Raw genomic sequence first — 22,271 nt, forward strand, 5'->3', positions numbered from 1 at the left:
TAGCCACAGACCTGAGCCCAAGGACCCAGCAACAGGAACTGTCGCCACAGTAGAAAGTTTTCTGGAGGATATGAGGCAGACTACCCACCCAAAGGAAAATCTCTCAGTATTACTTAACAGTGCCACGCTGGCAATGTTTCAGCCACTATACCTCCCTTCTTGAAACAGTTCTCTTTGGGGAGGGGAAGGGGGAGGAGGGGAAGGGGGGGAGGGAGGGAGAGAGAGAGATTTACATATTCTTTATTGCTGAAGAGACAAGATTCGCAATTGGTTTGTCCACTGGCCAAATCACACCTCAAAAGCCTGATACCTTCACAACAGGATGTCCTCCAGTAGATGCTTTTACTGCCCCACGGCTCCCTTCAGTTTCATAGTGGGCTCGGTGATGGGTTTTAGGTTGTACTTCTATTTTCAGTTCACATTGTCCAAAATGAGTTGGTAAAGGCCAGTCTAGAGGAGGCAATGAGGATGTGCTACAAAGAAAACACAAAGGTGAGTATTGCTTTACCATTACCAAAAGAAAGAAACTATTTTGCCAATGCCAGCATTTCAAATTAACTGGTCTCAGAAACAAAGTATTTAAAAAATAAAAACTCTGTTAAGCAAAAATCACTTATTTAAAATAACAAAAACTATAGTTGCCCTCCCATTTTCCAGCTGTTTTTTTACTATTAGAAGAAAACAGCCAATTCTGACCTTTGAACAGCTTCTGAACTATAATTTTTTTTTGAAAAATAACACCCAAGGGGCAGCTAGGTGGCGCAGTGGATAGAGCACCGGCCCTGAAGTCAGGAGAACCTGAGTTCAAATCTGGCCTCAGACCAAACACGACGCTTACTAGCTGTGTGACCCTGGGCAAGTCACTTAACCCCAACTGCCTTTAAAAAAAAAAAGAAAGAAAGAAAAAAACCACCCAAATCCTTCTCTGTCCAAGCCTATAATTTTGTTGGTAAAAATAGCAAGAAAACTTTCTCTACCAATGCAAATTTGTGATGGCCACTTAGAAGCTTAAAGGGGTGCCTGGATTAAATGACTTGCCCAGTCACATAGCTAGTATGTGTCAGAGGTAAGACTTGAGGTGGGTCTTCCTGACTTTGAGACCACCTTTCACCTATACATATATACACACAATGGAGTTTATAGGTTGGCAGCTGCGTTAGTGAAGAAAAGGGAAAGAATCTAAAATATGTTGTGAGGTTACAAACACTATGTGCATCTTTGATCCCAATTTCAACACAACTTCTCTATAGATTGCCCCCACTTACCTCCTTCCCCATCCCTTCTCTCCTTTCCTCTCCCCTGCCTACCCTCTCTCTTCTCTCTCTCATCCCTCAACCTCTTCATATCTACTAAGTTCTAGAAAAAGCTATGTGTGCTTTCTCCCTCCTTTTTTATAAAATCATTTTTATCTTTCAATTATCAATGTATATCAAACCATGAACCTTCACTTTATAGTACTTACTTTTTTCTTTAAAAAGTATAATAAATGCTACACATTACTTTCAAAATTGTTCTGTTGGTCATTACTTCCTTCTGCTCCCTAATGTGCATGTAAAAAAAAGTTTCAATGGTCATCTGTAGAAATCTAAACCCCCTAATTAAATACTTCTCCTCCAATTAAAAGCTGAGGGAAAAAATTTGAATAACAACTCTATTCTGAGAATAACTCACAGTGTGATACAGAATCTTCTTTTTGTGTTTGGTTGTATTTAATAAGGCTCCTTTTTTTTAAGTGTTTATTAAACAGAAAATGAAAAAATAAGAACTATTCAAAAAAAATTTAAAAATGCAGGAAGTGAACACAGATAGCTTTTTCTATAGAAATATAGCTACACTAGCTATGTGACCCTGAGCAAGTCACTTAACCCCCAACTGCCTCACCAAAAAACAAAAACAACAACAACAAAAGAAATATGGCTACAAAAGAAAACAGAGATATTATAGCTTAGAGAGATAGTAGAGTCACGTGAAAGTTTAGGAATAAGGAAGATCTGGGCATTTTCAAAGGCAGCAAAGAAAGAACCAGGGAATAGGAGAGGTTAAAAATTAGAGGGGGGACAACTATTAAAAGGCAAAGCTCCAAAAGGATGATGGAGTACATGAGATCAAAAGCACAAGGGCAAGGGCTGGTGTTGGCAGGAATGGCTGCCTCATCCTTTGTAGCTGAAACAAAGGGAGACTGGATAAAAGATTTTTTATGTGATGTATAAGCCAAGGTATCTACCAAGAGAAAATGGGGCAGTGGTAGTAGAGGCAATCCAAGAAGAGAACAGCTGCCATGGGAAGTATGATAGAGTTGATCTGGCAAACAGCATTGAAACTGGGTAACAACTATACTAGAGGCTACCCAAGATGGCAGAGAAAATCCAGGGACTTGCTCGAGCTCTCCCAAAAATTCCCCTCTAGTCACTTTTAAATGCCTCAAAAAAAATTCTAGAGTGGAAGAACCCACAAAAGGATGGAATGAAATAACTTTCCAGCCCAAGACAACTTAGAAGGTCAGCAGGAAATGTCTGCTGTACTGGTTTTAGAATGAAGTGCAGTCCAGCGCAGACTACACCACACATGTCAGCAAACCAGCAGCAGGCCTTAAGGGCAACTGGATTGGCAGAGCCAGCAAAGGAGCCCAGAGCTCTCGGCCCACAGATGGTAAGAGGGTTGGACAACTGGTCAGAAGGAGATTACAAAGGTTCCTTTGCTGGTACTAGGGAAAGGATTCTGTTGCACTGACAATATAAGGATCTGTAGTTCCAAGGTATGAAGGAACAGTAGCACACCAGAGCCTGTGGCCTCAGGGGAGCAGGAACCCTGATCACAGTTCCAAGACAGAAAAGAGTGCTTGTGTCACTCACAGACCAGAGCACAGGCTAGAACTTTAGAATATAGAACTTTAGAAGAACTGAAAGTGTACAGACTCCCAAAACTAGCTCTGAAAACAGCTGAACAAAAAATCTGAAATTTGGGAAAGTACCCCTCCACCCCAGAAGCAGAGCGCAACTTTAATATGAAATTAAAAATCAAGAAATAGGCTGGGAAAAATGAGAAGAAAAAAAAAAAGATCTTGATCACAGACAGTTACTATGGCGACAAGGAAAACCAAAACAAACTCAGAAGACAACAAAGTCAAAATTGCTTGCATCCAAAGCCTCAAAGAAAAATGTGAATTGGTCTCAGGCCCAAAAAAATTATTAGAAAAGCCCAAAATGGATTTTTTAAATAAAATAACTAAAGTAGAGAAAAAATTGGAAAACTAAATAAGAATGATGCAAGAAAAGCATGAAAAGAGCCAACAGCTTGGTAAAAGAGGCACCAAAAAATACTGAATGAAATAACACCTTAAAAAAAACATAACAGGCCAAATGGTAAAAGAGGCAAAAAAAATCCAAAGAAGAGAAGAATGCCGTAAGAAACAGAATTGACCAAATGAAAAAGGAAGTACAAAAGTTCATTGAAGAAAATAATTCCTTAAAAACTAGAATTGAGCAACTAAAACTAATGGTGCCATGAGACATCAAGAAACAATAAAACAAAATTAAACAAATGAAAGGATAAAAGAAAATGTGAAATGCCTCATGAGAAAAACAACTGATCTGGAAAACAGATCGAGGAGAGAGAATTTTAGAATTATATGACTACCTGAAAGCCATGAACAAAAAAAGGCACTAGGCATCACATTTCAAGAAATTTCAGGAAAACTATCCTGATATTCTAAAACAAGAGATAAAATAGAAACTGAAAGAATCTACCTATCGCCTCCTAAAAGAAGGAAATGACAGCCAAATTCCAGAGCTCCCAAGTCAAGGAGAAAATACTGCAAGCAACCAAAAACAATTTAAATATCATGGAGCTACAGTCAGGATAACACAGGACTTAACAATTTCTACATTAAAGGATCAGAGGGCTTGGAACATGATATTCTAGAGTGCAAAGGAGATAAGATTATAACCAAAAATCACCTACCCAGCAAAACTGAGCATAGTCCTTCAGGGAGAAAAACAGATATTCATTGAAATATAGGACTTTCAGGCATTCCTAATGAAAAGACAAGAACTGAACAGAAACTTTTACCTTCAAATACAAGACTCAAGACAAGCATAAAATGGTAAACAGGAAAGAGAATCATAAGGTTAAATTGTTTACCCTCCTATATGGTAAGATAGTTTGTAACTCCTAAGAACTTTATCATTACTGGGGCAATTAGAAGGCATTTGCATGAACAGAGGTCATAAGTAAGAATGAGTTGAATATGATGGGATGATTATCTTAAAAAATAAAATTAAGGGCTGAGAAACAGAAACACACTAAGAGAAGTGGAAATGGAGAGATGGAATGGAGTAAATCATCTCATAAAAAAGACACAAAAGAGCTTTTACACTGGAGTGGAAGATGGGGCAACACAGGAAGGAGTGCATGAACCGTACTCTTGTTGGAATTAGCTCAAAAAGGAAATAACATAAACACTCAGTTGGGCATAGAAATCTTATCTTACCCTATAGAAAAGTAGGAGAGGAAGGAGATGGAGGGGAGGGGTAGATGATGAAAGAGAAGGCTAATGGGAGAAGGCAGTAGTTAGAAGCAAAACACTTTTGAGTATGGACAGGGTGAAAGAAGAGAGAGACTAAGATAAATGGAGGAAAATAGGATGGAAGGAATACACAGTAATCATAACTGAAAAAATTTTTATAGTATATTTCTCAGATAAAGGCCTCATTTCTCAAATATAAAGAGAAATGAGTTAAATTCATAAGAAATCAAGTCATTCCCAAATCAGTAAATGGTCAAAAGATATAAACAGGAAGTTTTCAGAGGAAAAAATGCTCTAAATCGCTACTGATTAGAGAAATGCAAATTGTACCACCCCACACCTGGAGAATGGCAGAGCAAATTGTGGTATATGATTACAATGGAATACTATTGTGCCACAAGAAATAACAAAGCAGGATGCTCTCAGAAAACCTGGAAAGACTTACATGAAGTAATGTAAACTGAAATGAACAGAACCAGGAGAACATTGTACACAGTAACAGCAATATTATATGATGATCAGCTGAGGATTACATAGCTATTCTCAGCAATACAATGATCCAAGATAAAAAAAATGCTATCCATTTCCAGAGAAAGAACTAATGGAGTCTGAATGGAAATCGAAGCACGGGCGGAGCCAAGATGGCGGTGTGAAAGCAGTGACTTCCTTGAGCTCTCCCCAAAACCCCTCCAAATACCCGTAAAAAAAATGGCTCTAAACAAATTCTAAAGCAGCAGAACCACAAAAAGACAGAGTAAAACAAATTTCCAGCCCAAGACAGCCTGGATGGTTGATCAGAAAGGCATAAGGCGGCGGGCAGGAAGAGAAGCTCAGTTCAGCGTGGGCACGCAGGCCACAGCAACTCTGGAGCAGGCCTCAGAGGAACGCATTACAGGCAGCTGTGGCGGTCTCCAGACTCCTCAATCTACCAACGCCAAAGACAACTTAGAAGGTCAGTGGGAAAAGTCTGTTTTTTTGGTGAGAGAAGAGCTAGCTCAGAGCCAGTTCCAGAGCACAGAGTGCAGAGCCTGGGCACTGAGGTGGTGGCTGGTGGCTGCGTCCTGAGCTTCCGGCCCACAGACTGAGGGGGAATCGGGTGGCTGATCAGAGGGGGACTGCAGGGATCTCTTTGCCAGTACTGAGGCAGGAATCTCTTGCTTTGCCCTTGCTTGGATCTGGGTCACAGTTCTGGGTGGCAGTCCTGGGGTGAGGAGGAGCACTGGCACGGTGGAACTTGTAGTGGCTGTAGAGAGCAAAGCCTCCTCACAGTTCCAAGAGAGAAAAAACTACTTGTGGCCAGTCACTTAAAGACCACAGCACAGACCAGGAAAAGAGTAAACACCTCACCCCATATCATACCACCTTGGAAGAACTGAAAATTTACAGGTCCCTAGAAGTATCTCTGAAAACAGCTATACAAACCCCCAAAGCTTGGGACAGTACATTCTCCACATTGGAAGCAGACTTTTACCTTAACAAAGAGTTTAAAACTCAAGTAGTTGGCTGGGATCATGAGCAAACCTCGCAAAAAGAGTCAGACTATATTATCTTACTTTGGTGACAAAGAAGATCAAAACATACAACCAGAAGAAGACAACAAAGTCAAAGCTCCCACATCCAAAGCCTCCAAGAAAAATATGAATCTGTTCCAGGCCTTGGAAGAGCTCAAAAGGGATTTTGAGAAGCAAGTAAGAGAAGTAGAGGAAACACTGGGAAGAGAAATGAAGTGATGCAAGAAAATCATGAAAAACAAGTCAACAGCTTGCTAAAGGAGACCCAAAAAAATACTGAAGAAAATAACACCTTAAAAAAGCCTAACCCAAATGGCAAAAGAGGTCCAAAAAGCCAATGAGGAGAAGAATGCCCTAAAAAGAAAAATTGGCCAAATGGAAAAGGAAGTCCAAAAGCTTACTGAAGAAAATACTTCCTTAAAAATTAGAATAGAGCAATTGGAAGATAGTGACTTTATGAGAAATCAAGACACAGTAGAACAAATCCAAAAGAATGAAAAATTAGAAAACAATGTGAAATATCTCATTGGAAAAACAACTGACCTGGAAAATAGATCCAGGAGAGAGAATTTAAAAATTATTGGACTATCTGAAAGCCATGATCAAAAAAAGAGCCTAGACATCATCTTTCAAGAAATTATCAAGGAAAACTGCCCTGATATAGAACCAGAGGGCAAAATAGAAATTGAAAGAATCCACAGATCTCCCTGAAAGAGATCCCCAAAGGAAAACTCCTAGGAATATTGTAGCCAAATTCCAGAGTTCCCAGGTCAAGGAGAAAATATTGCAAGCAGCCAGAAAGAAACAATTCAAGTATTGTGGAAACACAATCAGGATAACACAAGATTTAGCAGCTTCTACATTAAGGGACCACAGGGCATGGAATATAATATTCCAGAGGGCAAAGGAGATAGGATTACAACCAAGAATCACCTAGCAAAACTGAGTATAATCGGTCAGGGGAAAAAATGGTCATTCAGTGAAATAGAGGACTTTCAAGCATTCTTGATGAAAAGACCAGAGCTGAATAGAAAATTTGACTTTCAAATACAAGACTCAAGTGGAACATGAAGAGGTAAACAGGAAAGAGAAATCATAAGAGACTTAATTAAGATTGAACTGTTTATATTCCTGCATGGACAGATGATATTTATAACTCATGAGACCTTTGTCAGTATCAGGGTAGTGGGAAGGGAAAAATTATATGGATAGACAGATAGATAGACAGACAGACAGATAGAGGGCACAGGGTGAGTTGAAGATGAAGGGGTCATATCTGGAGAATAAAATTAAGGGTGAGAGAGGATTATACTAGGAGAAGAAAGAGAGGTAGAATGGGGTACATTATCTCACATAAAACAGACAAGAAAAGGTTCTTACAGTGGAGAGGAAACAGGGGAAGGTGAGAGGAAATGAGGGAATCTTATTCTCATAGGATTTGGCTTAAGGAGGGAATAACATACACATTCAATTGGGTATGGAAATCTGTCTTACCCTACAGGAAAATAGGGAGGAAGGGGACAAGAGAGCAGGGGATGATAGAGAAGGGCAGATTAGGAAAGGGTTAATCAGAAGGAAGTACTTCTGAGGAGGGTCAAAAGAAAGAACAGAATAAATGGGGGGGGCAGAATAGGATTAAGGGAAATAGAGTTAGTTTTTCACAACATGTCTACTATGGAAGTGTTTTGTATAACTGCACATGTATGGCCTGTATTGAGTTGCTTGCCTTTTCAATGAGGGTGGGTGGGGTGAGAGGAAGGGAGAAAATTTGGAACCCAAAGTTTTAAAAACACATGTTTTTAAAAAAATGTTTCCACATGCAACTGGGAAATAAGAAATACAGGAAATGAGGTACAGAAATCTATGCTGCCCTATAGGAAAATAGAAGGGGAAGGGGATAAGAGAAGGGGGGGAGAGATAGAAGGGAGGGCAGATAGGGGAAGGGGTATTCAGAATGCATGCCATCTTGGGGTGGGAGGAGGGGCAAGATGGGGTGAAAATATGGAATTCAAAATCTTGTGGAAGTAAATGTTGAAAACTAAAAATGAATAAATTTATACAAAAAAAGAAATCAAAGCACACTTTTATTTTTAACTTGCTTTTTTGGTCTGTTTTCTTTCATAACGTGACTAATATGGAAATATGTTTTACATGACTGCACATGTATAACCTGTATCAAACTGCTTGCTCTTCTCAATGAGGGAGAAGGAAGGGAGAAAACTTGGAACTCAACATTTTTTTAAAATGTTGAAAATTATTTGTGTAATTGGGAAAAATATAAAATAATAAATAAAACAATAAAAGCACCATGAGAAGAAAAAGAAGAGGAAGAGGAAGAAGAGAAATTGATAACAAATTTGTAGTTGGTGATGAGCTAGACACTAATTAATACATAAGGGCAGGTAGGTGGTACAGTGGATAGAGCGCTGGGCTTAGGAGTCAGGAAGACTCATTTTCCTCAGTTCAAATCTGGCCTCAGATACTGTCTAGTTGTGTGACTGCAGACAAGTCATTTAACTCTGTCTCCCTCAGTTCCTCATGCATGGATTAAAAACTGGCAATAATCAAATGCACCTTCCTATGACAAAGGTAGAAACAGTGACTTTAAATAGTTTATTACACACAGCAAGTGATCAATAAATGCATTTTGAATTTAACTTTCAAGAATAGAATATTAGAATAAAAATGAATGACACTAATAAATGATAAAGACCCTAGGGCTGTAACCCAAAGAGATCATAAAAAAGGGAAAAGGACCCACATGTACAAAAATATTAAATATTTCTGTGGTGGCACAGAATTGGAAATTGAGGGGATGCCCATTAACAATGGGGAATGGCTGAACAAGTTGTGGTATATGAATGTAATGGAATACTTTTGTTCTATAAAAAATGACGAGCAGGTGGATTTCAGAAAACCCTAGAAAGAATTACATGAACTGATGCTGCGTGAAGTTAGCAGAACCAGGAGAACATTATACACAGTAACAGCAACATTGTGTAATGATCAACTATGATAGACTTAGCACTTCTCAACAATACAATGATCCAAGACAATTCCAAGAGTCATGATGGAAAATGCTATCCACATCCAGAGAAAGAACTACAGAATCTGAACACAGATCAAAGCATACTATTTTCATCTGTTTTCGTTTTTTTCTTTCTCATGGTTCTCCCTTTTTATCCTGATTCTTTCATAAAATGACTAATGTGGAAATATGTTTAACATGATTGTACACGTATAACCTATATTAAACTGTCTGCTGTCTTGGAGAAGGGGAAAAAGGGAGGAAGAAAAATTTGGAACTCAAAATCTTATAAAAATGAATGTTGAAAACTATCTTTACATGTAATTGGGAAAAATAAAATACTATTAAGTGGGGGGGGGAAGGTAACATCATCTGAATGTTCAGATCACAGGAGGCAGAAATACTACTCTACACAGGTCAGAATGTTCCTAAAGAATTGTGGGGGCAGGTAGGTGGCGCAGTGAATAGAGCACTGGCCCTGAAGTCAGGAGGACCTGAGTTCAAGTCCAACCTCAGACCAAACACTTGACATTTACTAGCTGTGTGACCCTGGGCAAGTCATTTAACCCCAACTGCCTCCAAAATTTAAAAAAAAAAAAAAGAATTGTGTGCTTTATTTTAAGACAATGAAGACTGTAATATCTATTGCCCAGATGTCAACATGCTTTTGTACACTCTTATAAAGCTTGTCTAACAGTATGTACGTGTGCGACAGATAATAAAGATCGATAATAAACTGGGCCCAGAGTTGAAAAGGAGGAAAGAAGGATGGACTGCTTTCAGGAAACTTCAAAACTATTTTTCTGAACCAAGGATCCCCATGAAAGCAAAAGTTTAGTGGTGCTGCACTGTAGCAGTGAGTATACAATACCACTGCCTCTGAAGAGGTAATATGAGTACTGAAGGAATTGTAGGAATTGAGTGAACCACAACGATATCATCTTGTGACTCAACTCTGGATCTAGCTCAGTTCCCTTTCTATTCAATTATGGGTCTAGTCCAGTTTCTGTCTTATGAGAAAACTTCTTTCAATTATAGGAACTGGGAGAAAATTTTATTGCATTGTCTGAACCCTGCCCCACATGGCTAGGCTACCTCTACCTGTTGCTTAGAGACCCTTAACTAAGGACCTAGGTTATGCTGACCAGAAACCTGATCAGATCCAAAGATTGATGCAATGAATTTTCTTACAATTATATATCTCAAGCAATCCATGTAACCCATGTGACTTATCAGAAAACTGGAAACATATTGGTTAATTAGTTATTGTTTCCATGTCCTTTTGACTAAATGAAGTCACTTCGGGGGAGTGGGGCACCTCTTTTTCTGATTTCAGGAATCGAACCTGTTCACTCTCCCCTTTCCAACTCAGAAAGTCTTTAATCTTTCCTCCAATTAGAAATCAGATTACCAAATGTTATATCCTGGTTAATCATTTCCTTTTAATTAATTGGTCTCATTTGACTGTTTTTAATGCATAAAAATCCATCTTCTCCTGTATTCAAGGTCCAGTGCCAAAGGTGAGGACGGCTGGGTCCCAATTTCTTAAGCAATTAGCATTCACTGCTATGCTTGGAAGCTCGAACCTTTGTTTCCTGTCATTTCATCTTTTACCTGCCACAGTTATTACAGAGAGCAAAGGAGAGGCCAATAAGGCTACAACCATAACAATCATGAGACTCCAAAGTATACCAAGAAATTATAAGACAGGAAAAGAAGAAGGGGTGGTCATATGGCAAGAGAGATGACAAGTGAATGACCACAGCGTTACAGGAGTAATCTCATGATGTAGGAAGAAATCAAAGAAGGATGCCACAGCAAGTTGGGTACACTCTCACCCCTTCTGGGAGAACATGAACAAGAGGTATGCAAGATGACTAAACAAGAGTAGGTTATGATATGCATTAATGAATAGAATTCTCAATTCAATAAGATCACAGATCTAGTTGAATATGAGTATTTGATGAAGAATATTAACAAAACAAAATGTGTCCACAGAAAGAAAGTTATGGTTCCAGAAAAAAAAGCCCCCAGTTGAAGTAAATGGGCTGTGAATATGATTCAGTGTCACATCACTGGATATTCAAGCAAAGGATGGATAATCAGCTGCCAGTGAAGTTGTAAAAAGGGGACTGGGCATAATGTTGGACCAGATAACGTCTAAATTCTCTTCCAACTCTAAATATTCTATGACTAAGAAACAAAAAGATGGAGAATTTTAAGAAATATGGATGCTTTCCAAACAAACTGTGGGCATCATCAATTGGTAGGACAGAAAAGAGCCAAAAATGGCTAAAACTCACAACTAGAGATGCAGCTAGAAAAGCCATAAGAACTAGAAATTATACCAAATAATATGGAACATAAGGAAACAGCATAATTATACAGGGTTAGTATCACACAAACAAGAAAAGGATATATTTATTGGTGGTATAAACCACAACAATTATATTATCAATCGATAAAGAGCTAGGTCTAGGGTCAATTAGAGCCAAGTTCAAATCCAGCCTAGACACTAGCTATATAAGCCTGGGCAAGTCATTTAACCTCTGATAGTCTCAGTTTCCTCAACTGTAAAAATAAGAGTAATAATAGCACCTACCTCACAGGGTTGTTTCAAGGATCAAATGAGATAATATTTGTAAAAAGCATTTACCACTTTGCCTACCACAAAGGAGCTATATAAATATTAATATCCTTCCTCTTCTGAAGAAACCAACAGAATTTTGTGCAAGCAAACTGTTGTATATGATTTAGAAGCACAGAAAGTATAAGTTATCTTTTTTTATAGGTCATATAGACTAGAAGGTAAATAGACTTGAGGAAGTTTTATGTCTGCCCACATATGAACCATGTTCCTTGAATGGTAGAATTCCTGAGGCATACTTAATTCAGAATACATTAATGTGTAAGAGGTAAGTGGTAATTAATTTGCCACACTCAATACTGATCAAGTGCCTATTAAACTACCACCTCCCACTTTTTTTAGTTTAGTTTTTTTAAGTGTAATATATATATACATACACACATATACATATATTACACACACACACACACACACACACACACATACACACACATATATTTTAAGTCTATTCAGCAAATGTGAAAGGAACTATGCAAGGTCCTGGAAACTCAAGAGACACCAAATGCAACAGTCTCTGACAACAAGGAGGATACAACACGCACATGGACAAATTAAAGAGGAAGAAGCGTAATCACAGGGAGGATGGGGATGGGGGTGGGGAGGCAGTAGGGGCAGTTTGAATATTTGAAATTTGGATAGTTTGAAGGAAGATCAAACTTCTGAATGATGTGAAGGCATGTGAGGCCTCTAGGATGGCTGAAGGAAGGCTCCAAAGCAAGAAGTGGACTGCTAAGTTCAGAGAACAGCTCACAGCACAAATTGGCTGGAATGTAAAGGGATGAAGAGGACTAACAGGAATTAAAGTGGAAAAGCAAAATCAGAGACAGAAAGCTGATGGTGAAGGGATCTATATTTTTATTCTAGCAACAACAGAGACACTGAAAATTTTTGAAGGAAGGATGAATGGAATGAGTTGTGAGTACAACAAGGTGGGGAAAGAAAGAGACCGCACACATTAGGGCCTGAAGAAGGTTCTTTTGGCAGCTCTAGAGAGAATGGCTACAAAGGGGAGAGAAGGGAAGGAAGCAGAGATCCTGAGTAGGAGGTCATTACAATAGTCTGGGTGAAAAATGATGGGCATTGGATTAAGAGGGTGGTTATAGGAGTAGATAAGAGACAAATATAAGAACTGGGGTAGAGGCATGACATAAAGTTTAGAAAAAGCAGGAATATTGTTAATAGTAAAGGAAATGTCACTCGAAGTTCCGTAGCCTGGAGAAAAGGCTAGGGGATTTATCACCTGTTCTGAAGCATATGAAAATTTATATGGCTGACACAAATCAGTTTTATTTCCAAAAAGGACAAAGTAAGTGATAAGGAAGATAAACTATAATATAGAATAAATTTCTTAATTTTCAGAGTGATTAAACACTAAAGAAGTTTACCAAGGGAGATTATAATACCTCTCTACCATATCTGAAATATTTTTTTAAAAAGAAGATGCACAGAATTGAGAAGTCTGAAGTAACAGAGTCGAGAAGATGGGTTCAGGGCCCTCCTCCAAACACAGACCAGCTGTGTAACCACAGACAAAGACTCAACCACTCAAAGTCCCAGGAATCTTTCAAAGTACGCGGTGTTTTTGCACACTGAAAGTTTCTCACATGTAGGCCCACACCAACTCCATGCCATTCTACCCTCCCAAGCTTTTTTTTTTTAACCAAGGTTCACTGAGCCATGAAGAAAAAAAATACTAGTCAAGGGACACATGAGTATAAAGTATAAAAAAATACTTCCAAGGAACATGATGCTAAAATATACATTTCAGTTCTATATTATAATTAGTTAATGGGAAAGGCAGAAAAGAATTGACAAGGGAAACAGATAAATAGAAATGAAGAAAAATAGAAGGGGAGGGAGAAAAGTGGTAGAGAAAGACAAAGAAGTATAAATAAGAGAGAAGAGTTACAGATTTTCCACTAAGTTCTGATAAGATAAACTGTTTGTCACAAATGTTCATTTGTCAAAGGTTAGAGAGCTGTCTAGTAGAAGGCTGAAATCAGAACTCCACCAATCTAACATCCTATCACCAACATCATTATGTATCACGCCACAGTATAATCTGTCTGCCATTTACATATTCTATAATTATGGCTACCCAAAAAAGTATCAAAACCACCCCAAAACACCTTAACAAAAAAATTAATTGGATTTTACATTAAGTGAACCCTGTAATACATAACTAATTTATTCCTAAGAAAAAATCAAATGTACTTGTTTGTATTCCCTTACCGAAATATAGGGGTATGGCCAGGCTTTGGTTTATTCCAGGTAAAGTGCGAAGGAACTGAAAGAAATTGGTCACTAGACAAATCTTTCTTTAAAGGATGCTGAGACCCAGGGCTATCATCTATGGTAGTCTCTAGGGATGGTGATAAATTTCCTTGGTCATCTGAACAAACATCTATTTTTCCTGGTAAAGTAGCAGTTTGATCCTCAGAAGTCTTTCTTGTTTTTAGAGGGATGTCAGTCTCTGCACAGCACTGAAATGAAAAGTGTGCAGGACTCAGGCTTTGCACACCATGGAGAGAAGTACTTAGCCATGTGTCTTCTGTTATACTCCCCCTGGGAGAATGACCAGGAGAGTGGGTTGGTGAATGATGAGGTGAGAGCGAACCAGCATAACAAATCTCAGCACTGGAGTGTCGTCGCTTCCCACATGGGGAGGTAGGTCTTGATGAAGGCCTGGATGTTGGTCTAGGGCTAAGCCAATTTTCATCAGTGATACTAGTTCTAGGAGAATGACAAGGAGACTGTCTAGGTGATAATGAGTGTCCAAATCCATACTGTTGCTGCCAAGATTCATCACCAGGACAACCTCTTGGAGAACCACCAGGAGAAGCTAAAGGAGACCCAAGTGTAAATCGGGCAGCAGCTTCATTGAGCTCAGACTCTACATCATCATAAACATGAGAGATAGACTCACAAGAAGAAGCATCTGAGAACCAACTCCTGGAAGAAATGCTGCTGGCTGGGCTTGGACTAAGGGATGAGTCTCTGTATGATGGTTCAAGAGGAAGATAGAGATGATCCCTAGAAGGTCTTTCCAAATAATCACCTTCTGAGCCATTTGTGTGCAGTTCATCTTCATGAGCATCTATTCCTTGATGACAGTTGGGAGAAATGGATGTAATTTGAATACTAGGGCATTCAAAGGGTTTGGGACCACCTAGCGGACTATACTTAGATTCAGGAATCTCACAAATTCCTTCATAGTTTTTGTGACCTTGCAGCTGAAGAGGTGGTGACAAAACTGAGGTGTGAGGCTGTAATCCATGGTGAGGAATACAAATTGGCTGGTTTACAGTTGATGGAGATTGATCTACATTAAAGATGTAAATAGATGCACAGTCAGCTGGTTCAGTATCTGGCAGGGAAAGAAAAAAAACACAATGACTACAAATAATGTAAATGAGAAGAACATAAAAAATGAAGCTGAATGCTTATTAACTGTTACAACAATTGTGGTCCCCAAAGAATAGAATACTTCCTTTCTGTAGATAAAGGAGACTACAGGTATGGAATGTTGTACAGAATTAAAGATGCAGTCACTATACCCAGCAGATGGTTGTACTTAACTATTTTTCTTTGTTACAAGGAAGAACTCACAGGGAATTGGAGGAAGACAGAGGGAGATAATCATCTGATGTAAGAACAAAAGTCATCAATAAACTTTTAGAAAGAAACTGAGAAGGGATACTCACAGAAAATAAAATGGACAAGTCTGATTGCATAAAATTTACAAGTTTTGTACAAACAAAATCAATGAAGTAACTAAGAAAAAATCTTTGCAGAAGTTTGAACATAGTGGAATATTATTATGCCATGAATGTAATGGACTGTTGCAATGGAAAAAAACTGGCAATTTCAGACAAAACTGGAAAGAATTTTATAAACTGATATAGAGTGAAATGAACAGAAATAGGAGAACAATTTATAAAATGACATCAGCATTAAAGAGAAACAACTTTGAAAGACTTTAGAACTCTTGTAATGCAATGACAGATCACAATTCCAGAGTAATGAAGATAAAGTTAGCCACCTACTTCCAGAAAAGTGATGGACTTAAAAACGCAGAATAAAGCATATATTTTGGACGTGGCCAATTGCTACATGGACATATAGTAAATTATTTCATTTGAGTATGCATATTTGTTAATGGCGGTTTTCTTTTTCTTTATTGTTCAGCTGGGGAGAAAGTAGGAGGAAGAAAAAGTAAGTGTTTATTTGGAAAAAATGAAGATAGAAGAAAAAATTTTTAAGAGAGGAAAAAAAAATCAGCCTACCACCCTACTCCCCAATCAACATTTTAGGTCAGCTAGAGATTTTTTAAATTATGCACACACACTCATATTTCTAACATTTATAGAACTGTAAAAAAAAAAATAAGGTTAACACAGTTTATGTAGGCCAATTAACTCAACCTAGAACAGTGCTAAAAATTTTAGGCCAAGCTAAACCTCTGAATGGATATAGTCTTAATCTACATTTGCTGAAATGGTTGAGAGAATGATTCCTCAGCACCCTTAATGACATCCAGCATTTTGCTAGTTATTTAAAAAAAGAGAGAGAAAGAATATACATGGTTCAGTGAAACCCATCACAACTGCTACAAAGTTAACTCAAAGGTCATGGAGTGTCAGTGGCACTATCTTCACATAAAAAGTCCAAATCCTTCCTGGAATAATTCAATCCAAGCCAATCCTGCCATATTGAGTGCCCCTTGATATCTTTCCTATGTAAACATCCCATAAGTTCAACAATTATTAAAATAGAACTAGGCACTATCAGCTTTATCACTAAAATAAATATTTGTCGTTGTTGTTATTGTTCAGTCATCTCAGTCATATCTGACTCTTCATAAACCCATTTGGGGTTTTCTTGGCAAAGATACTGCCATTTATTTCTCTATAACATAAATATTTACAACACTTAAAATTCCCAGCATGACAGGCAGGGTATTTATGTTCATACTAGTTATATAGTTGAACTTGATTATCTATCTACCTTTGGCAATAAGAAGTAAATAGTATTTGTAAAGTGCTTTAAAGTTTGCGAAGTACTTTACATGTTATCTCATTTGATTCTCAACAATCCCATAGGTATTGTAGTTGCACCCATTTTAAAGATGTGAAAAGTGAGTCTTAAGAGTCACATAGCTAATGTCTGAAATCCTGTTTTCTAATTCTTATCCTAATCCTATGTTTTTGCTCTTCCTTATATTCTCATCTATTTGCACAGTTCCCGGCATATACAATGCACCTAAGACTGTTGAATGGAGCAGAATTCAAACTTAGGTTTTCTTGACTCTAAATCTAGTATTCCATCTACTATGACATTTAACTGTCTCTAATTAATTAAAAGCTAGATTGTACACTGAATGCTGTAGAAGTTCAGAAGAAGAGATCACTAAAGGTCCACTTAAGGAACACTTCATGGGGGAAATTGAAGAAGAGTTGAGGAAACTTTAATCCTTCTACTTAGGTTTGCGAATTTGTTTCATCCTGACTCCTCACTTTCATTCATCTCACATACTCAATCAGTTGTCAAAACTTATCGTTTCTGCCTCTACAGTATCTCTTGAATTTGACCCCTTCTCATCCACAGAGCCATCATTCTAATTCAGACCACCATCAACCTCTTGACTGGATTTACCTCCTGATTTGTTCCTTGCCTCAGGTCTCTTCTCATTTGAATACATTCTCTACATAGCTGAGGATGACTTCCCTAAAGCACAGATGAAATATTTGCCTTCTCAATAAACTCCATGGCACCTTATCATCTCTCTCTCTCTCTTTTTTTTTTTTTTGGGGGGGGAGCCAGGCAATAGTGTTAAGTGACTTGCCCAGGTTCACACAGCTAGTTAAGTGTCAAGTGTCTGAGGCCACTTTTGAACTCAGGTCCTCCTGACTCCAGGGCCAGTGCTCTATCTACTGTGCCACCTAGCTGCCCCAACATTAACATATCTTGAGTCAAATATAAATTCTTCTACATGGTGCTAAAAACCCTTCACAATCTGGTTCCAACCTACCTTTCCAGACTCGTTTTACATTATTTCCCTCATCGTCCCTATGGGCCAAACAGGTCTTCTTACAGTTCTTATTTCCTGTCTCTATGCTTTTACATTGGCTGGCTGCCTTCCAAATACGAAATGTACTTCTTCCTCAAAAATGCCTCTTAAGACTCTCCATACTACTTCAAGTCTAGATCAAGTGTCACCTTTTACATGAGGCTTTTTCTGATCCCCATCTGCTAATGTCTTCTTCCCCCTGAAATCACCCTTTACAATTTTTATATATACTTCTGTGTTAGAGGTACTTAACCCTTTTTTTTTTATGTGACAGGGACTTCTAAGGCAGTCTGGTGAAGCCTCTACGGATGGACCTTCCTCAAAATAATGTTTTTAAATGCATAAAATAAAATACACAATATTACAAAAGAAACCAATTATACAGAAATACAGCTATCAAAATACTGAAAAAACAAAGTTAAGAACCTGTGTTCTATATGCACATTCAATAGAATGTAAGCTCCTTGAGGGCAGAAATTGTTTCACATTGCAGCAATAGAGGACTAATACTTATTGACTGAATGGGCCCAGAACAAGAGTAGTACATAAGGAGTGATCCGGATCATATCTTGAGAAATTGTGCAGAATATTCAACGATCCTAAGCTGCTCTGCACCACAAAGACTCTACTATTTAACACCAATATTCTTCCATTGATGGCAAAAAGCTTCAAATCCTTGAACACTATAACACTGAAAGAATCAAAATTACAAATAACTCAAAAGATAATATAAAACTGACCCTAGAAATGGAGTCGTACAAACACAAAATTTCAAAACAAAGAAAAGGAAAGAGGACTGTATACGAAATTATTACATTTATTTAAGAACGATATATATTAAATTTAACATGGTTGTGTTCTATTTGTATACATTTCTGCATTTTCCTCTTTTGTGCATTTCAAGAAATACTTTATTGATGCTTTTTAACCAGTAGATAAGTATCTATTTTGATTTCAGTTCTTTCCTACAACAATTAAGTACTACTATATCCTTTTTTTATCATTGTTTTTTTTCCAATCAGCAAAAATTCACATTCTTGATTCAGCCAAGTTCCAATCAAACTTCAGATACTTACTGATTGTGTGATCTTGGGCAAGTCACTTAACAACTGTTTGCCTCAGTTTCTTCAACTGTGAAATGGGGATAATAACAACACCTACTTCACAGAGCTGCTGTGAAGCTTAAATGAGATATCTGTAAAAGTGCTTATTAGGCACAGTCCCAGCACACAGTTGGTGCTACATAAATGCTTATTCCTTTCCTTTCCCTATTGCTCCCTACCTTCACTTCCAACCCTCCCACTGAGAAAAATAAAACCTGTTAAAAATGTGTACAGTTAAGCAAAACTAAATTCCAAATTAGTCACCCCCCCAAAAAAAGTCTTATTCTGAATCCTTCCCCACCTGTCTGTTAGGATGAGGGTAGCATGTTTCGTCATTAGTCTTCTGGAATTGTGGTTGGTCAGTATACCAATCAGAGTTCCTAAGACTTTCAAAGCTGTCTTTACAACATTATTGTTACTGTATAAGTTATTCTCCTGGTTCTGCTCACTTCACTCTATATCAGTTCATGTCTTTTCAGGTTTCTCTAAATAATAAATACTCCATCACATTTATAATATCACAATTTACTCAGCTATTATCCAATTAACAGGCATCTCCCTCAGTTTCCAATTCTTTACCACTACAAAAAAAAGTAATAAATATTTTTGTACAAGTCCTCTTCTCCTGCATATTCTGTCCTCTCTAGGTTTTTCTGCAGGTAATGGATAAAGTGCCAGGACTTGGAGTTAGAGTGACCTGAGTTCAAATCCTTATTGAGACACCTGCTAGTTGTGTGACAGTGATCACAAAACTACAGAGTGACCTGAGTTCAAATCCTTATTGAGACACCTGCTAGTTGTGTGACAGTGATCACAAAACTACAGAGAACAGAGTATACAGGAAAAGAGGGTGACTGACTCTCAAAGGTTGCAGAAAAGTCAAGAAGAATGAGAATGGAGAAAAGGCCATTAGATCTGACAAGTAAGAGATCACTGGTAATTTTGAAGAGAGTAGTTTTGGTCAATTGAATGACGCTGTGTTACCTCATTAAACCTCATTAAAACCTCATTTAAAATGGAAGTAAAAAGGAATATAATGAATTGTTTTAAAAATTTGTTTCCATAAACCAAAGACTCAATACACACAATATTTATAAGCAATAAATAGGGGCAAGAAGAGGAAATGTTATATAAAATTTCAATTCAAAGTCATATCTATCAAAAAGGGTAAATAAACACCTTCAAAATATTGTGTTAACTTTTTTCAAGTATACTGTTTCTTAATTAATAGTTGTTCAGCTCTAAACAGTACAGAAATGACCATGGCGGCACAAGGAAATGCCCTAGGCAGGCTCAAAGAATTGCTGAAAACGTGTTGCTAAAAACAGACCCTGAAGTGCTATGGCAAGCCTCCAAAACCCTGCTCTCCACTCAGACCCAACATAGACTGTTTGGCACCCAGTGCCCTCACATACAACATCACATCTTACAGTTATCTATGTTAGCATCTAATTGCCCCCAGTAAAGTAAGCTCCCTGGCAGCTGAAACCCTTTATCTCAACTTCACAATCTTCCAGCGTGGAGCACATTAGTCGGCTAAGATCATACACTTATATCCCCATTTTAGAGATGAGGAAACTGAAGCCCAGAGAGGGTAACCTGGCCAAGGTCATGCAAATACTGATCTTTAGACCTGTATTTCTTTTTATTTTTCTGCTTTTTGGTGAGGCAATAGTGTTACGTGACTTGCCCAGGGTCACATAGCTAGTAAGTGTCTGAAGCCACATTTGAACTCAGGTCCTCCTGACTCCAAGGCCGGAGTTCTATCCACTGACCATCTAGATGCTCCTAGGGCTATATTTCAAACCCAGATCTTATGACTCAAATTCCAGCACTCTTTTCCTATACCACATTGCTTCCTACATAGGTGACAAGAAAAGAATCCAAAATGGTTTTTATTAGTGCTTTATGAATTACTAGATCAAAGTAAAACTGGTAATACAGTAATAATGTAACATAAATTGTATTTGCTTTGTGGTATGTGCTGCAGTCAGGACACATTCTATATCTATATGAGGCAGCAAGGTGGTACAGCAGTTAGAGCACTGGATCTGGAGTCAGGAAGACTCGAGTTCACATCCTACTTTATACAGTTACTTCAGATTTGTTCAATCATTTTTCAGTCATATCCAATTCTTCATGATCCCACTTGGCGTTTTCTTGGCAGAGATATTGGAGTGATTTGCTATTACCTTCCTCAGCTTATTTTACAGATGAGGAAACTGAGGCAAACAGTTAAGTGACTTGCCCAGGGTCACACAGTAAGTGTCTGAGAACAGATTTGAACTCAGGAAGATGATTCCTGATTTCGGGATTGGCGCTCTATCCACTGCACCTCCTAGCTGCCCTTATGTTACTAGTTGTGAGCAGGCCACTTTACCTCTGTCTGCCTCAGTCTCCTCATATGTAAAGTGAAGGTTAATAACAGCACCTATTTCCCAAGGTTGTTGAAATAACCATAAAGCATTTAAGCTGGGGGCCTAGTAGCAGGTGCTATATAAACATTAGCTATCATATTCCTTATTATTATACTTGTAGAACTTTAAAACAATAAGCTGCTAATTAATTATTCCATAAAACTAGCATTTGAAATTTACTTTTTATGTGCTAAGGGGATGGATGCTACAGTAAAAGAAGTACTCAGGGCAGTCTAGAAGGGAAAAGGAAAGCTTCACAGAAAGAAGTGGATTCAGAAGGAAGAGAGACAACCTGAAAGACAGGAGGCCAGAAGGGAGACGTTTCTGGGAGAGGAAAACCATGAGCAAAGTTTTGAAGGCATAAGTGTGTGTTGAAGACAAGCAAACAAATCTGCATGACCAATAAAGAAAGCCCAAGCTGGAAAGTAATGCGAAATTAGAGTAGTAAAACCTTGGAAGGACCTTGAAGAACATGGTAAGCAGTTTAAATCTGACAGATAAACAACAGGAAGCCACACAGATTTATGAGTACGGATATTCCATGACCAAAATGGCATTTAAGGAAGCTTGACATGGCCTGTCAGCTAAATCAGAGACAGGAGAAGACAGTAGGATGCCACAAAGTAGGAATCTTAAGTGAGATTAAGAGGACCTGAGCCAGGCTGGTGGCTATGAATGAGAAAAGATGAAGATCTGAGAGAAGAGACAAAAGATATAAATAGAACTTAATGAAAGACTGGTGTTAGAAGCACAGAAGAAAGAAAACAAAAATGAGTTTTGTGAAATCTGCAACACCCTCTACCAAAAGCAAGGAATAGTAAAAATTCAAATGACACAGAAAACATCCTTGGGTTTGAAATAAATAAAAACACATAAAACTCTTCAAGGGCAGCTAGGTCATGCAGTGGATACAGCATTGGGCCTGGAGTCAGGAAGACCTGAATTTAAATTTGGCCCCAGACACGTACTA

The 22,271-nt window shown here is 38.1% G+C and overlaps 1 protein-coding gene across 4 annotated transcripts in view; it reads right to left on the bottom strand.

Annotated features, from left to right (window-relative positions):
* The window catches only part of NFATC3 (nuclear factor of activated T cells 3), a 186,129-nt gene that overhangs the window by 121,381 nt on the left and 42,477 nt on the right, over positions 1-22,271 (bottom strand). For all 4 annotated transcript variants that reach the window (XM_078149410.1, XM_020989294.2, XM_020989295.2 and 1 more), the window contains 2 exons: positions 13,944-15,078; positions 311-473 (listed from right to left, as the gene is read on the bottom strand). In XM_078149410.1, coding sequence (XP_078005536.1) covers positions 311-473; positions 13,944-15,078 — 1,298 coding nt within the window. The remainder of the gene's footprint in view (positions 1-310; positions 474-13,943; positions 15,079-22,271) is intronic.

This window comes from Phascolarctos cinereus, unplaced genomic scaffold (assembly GCF_003287225.1).
Source record: "Phascolarctos cinereus isolate Bilbo 61053 unplaced genomic scaffold, phaCin_HiC Scaffold_2;HRSCAF=192, whole genome shotgun sequence".
In the NCBI taxonomy this organism is placed as follows: Eukaryota; Metazoa; Chordata; class Mammalia; order Diprotodontia; family Phascolarctidae; genus Phascolarctos; species Phascolarctos cinereus.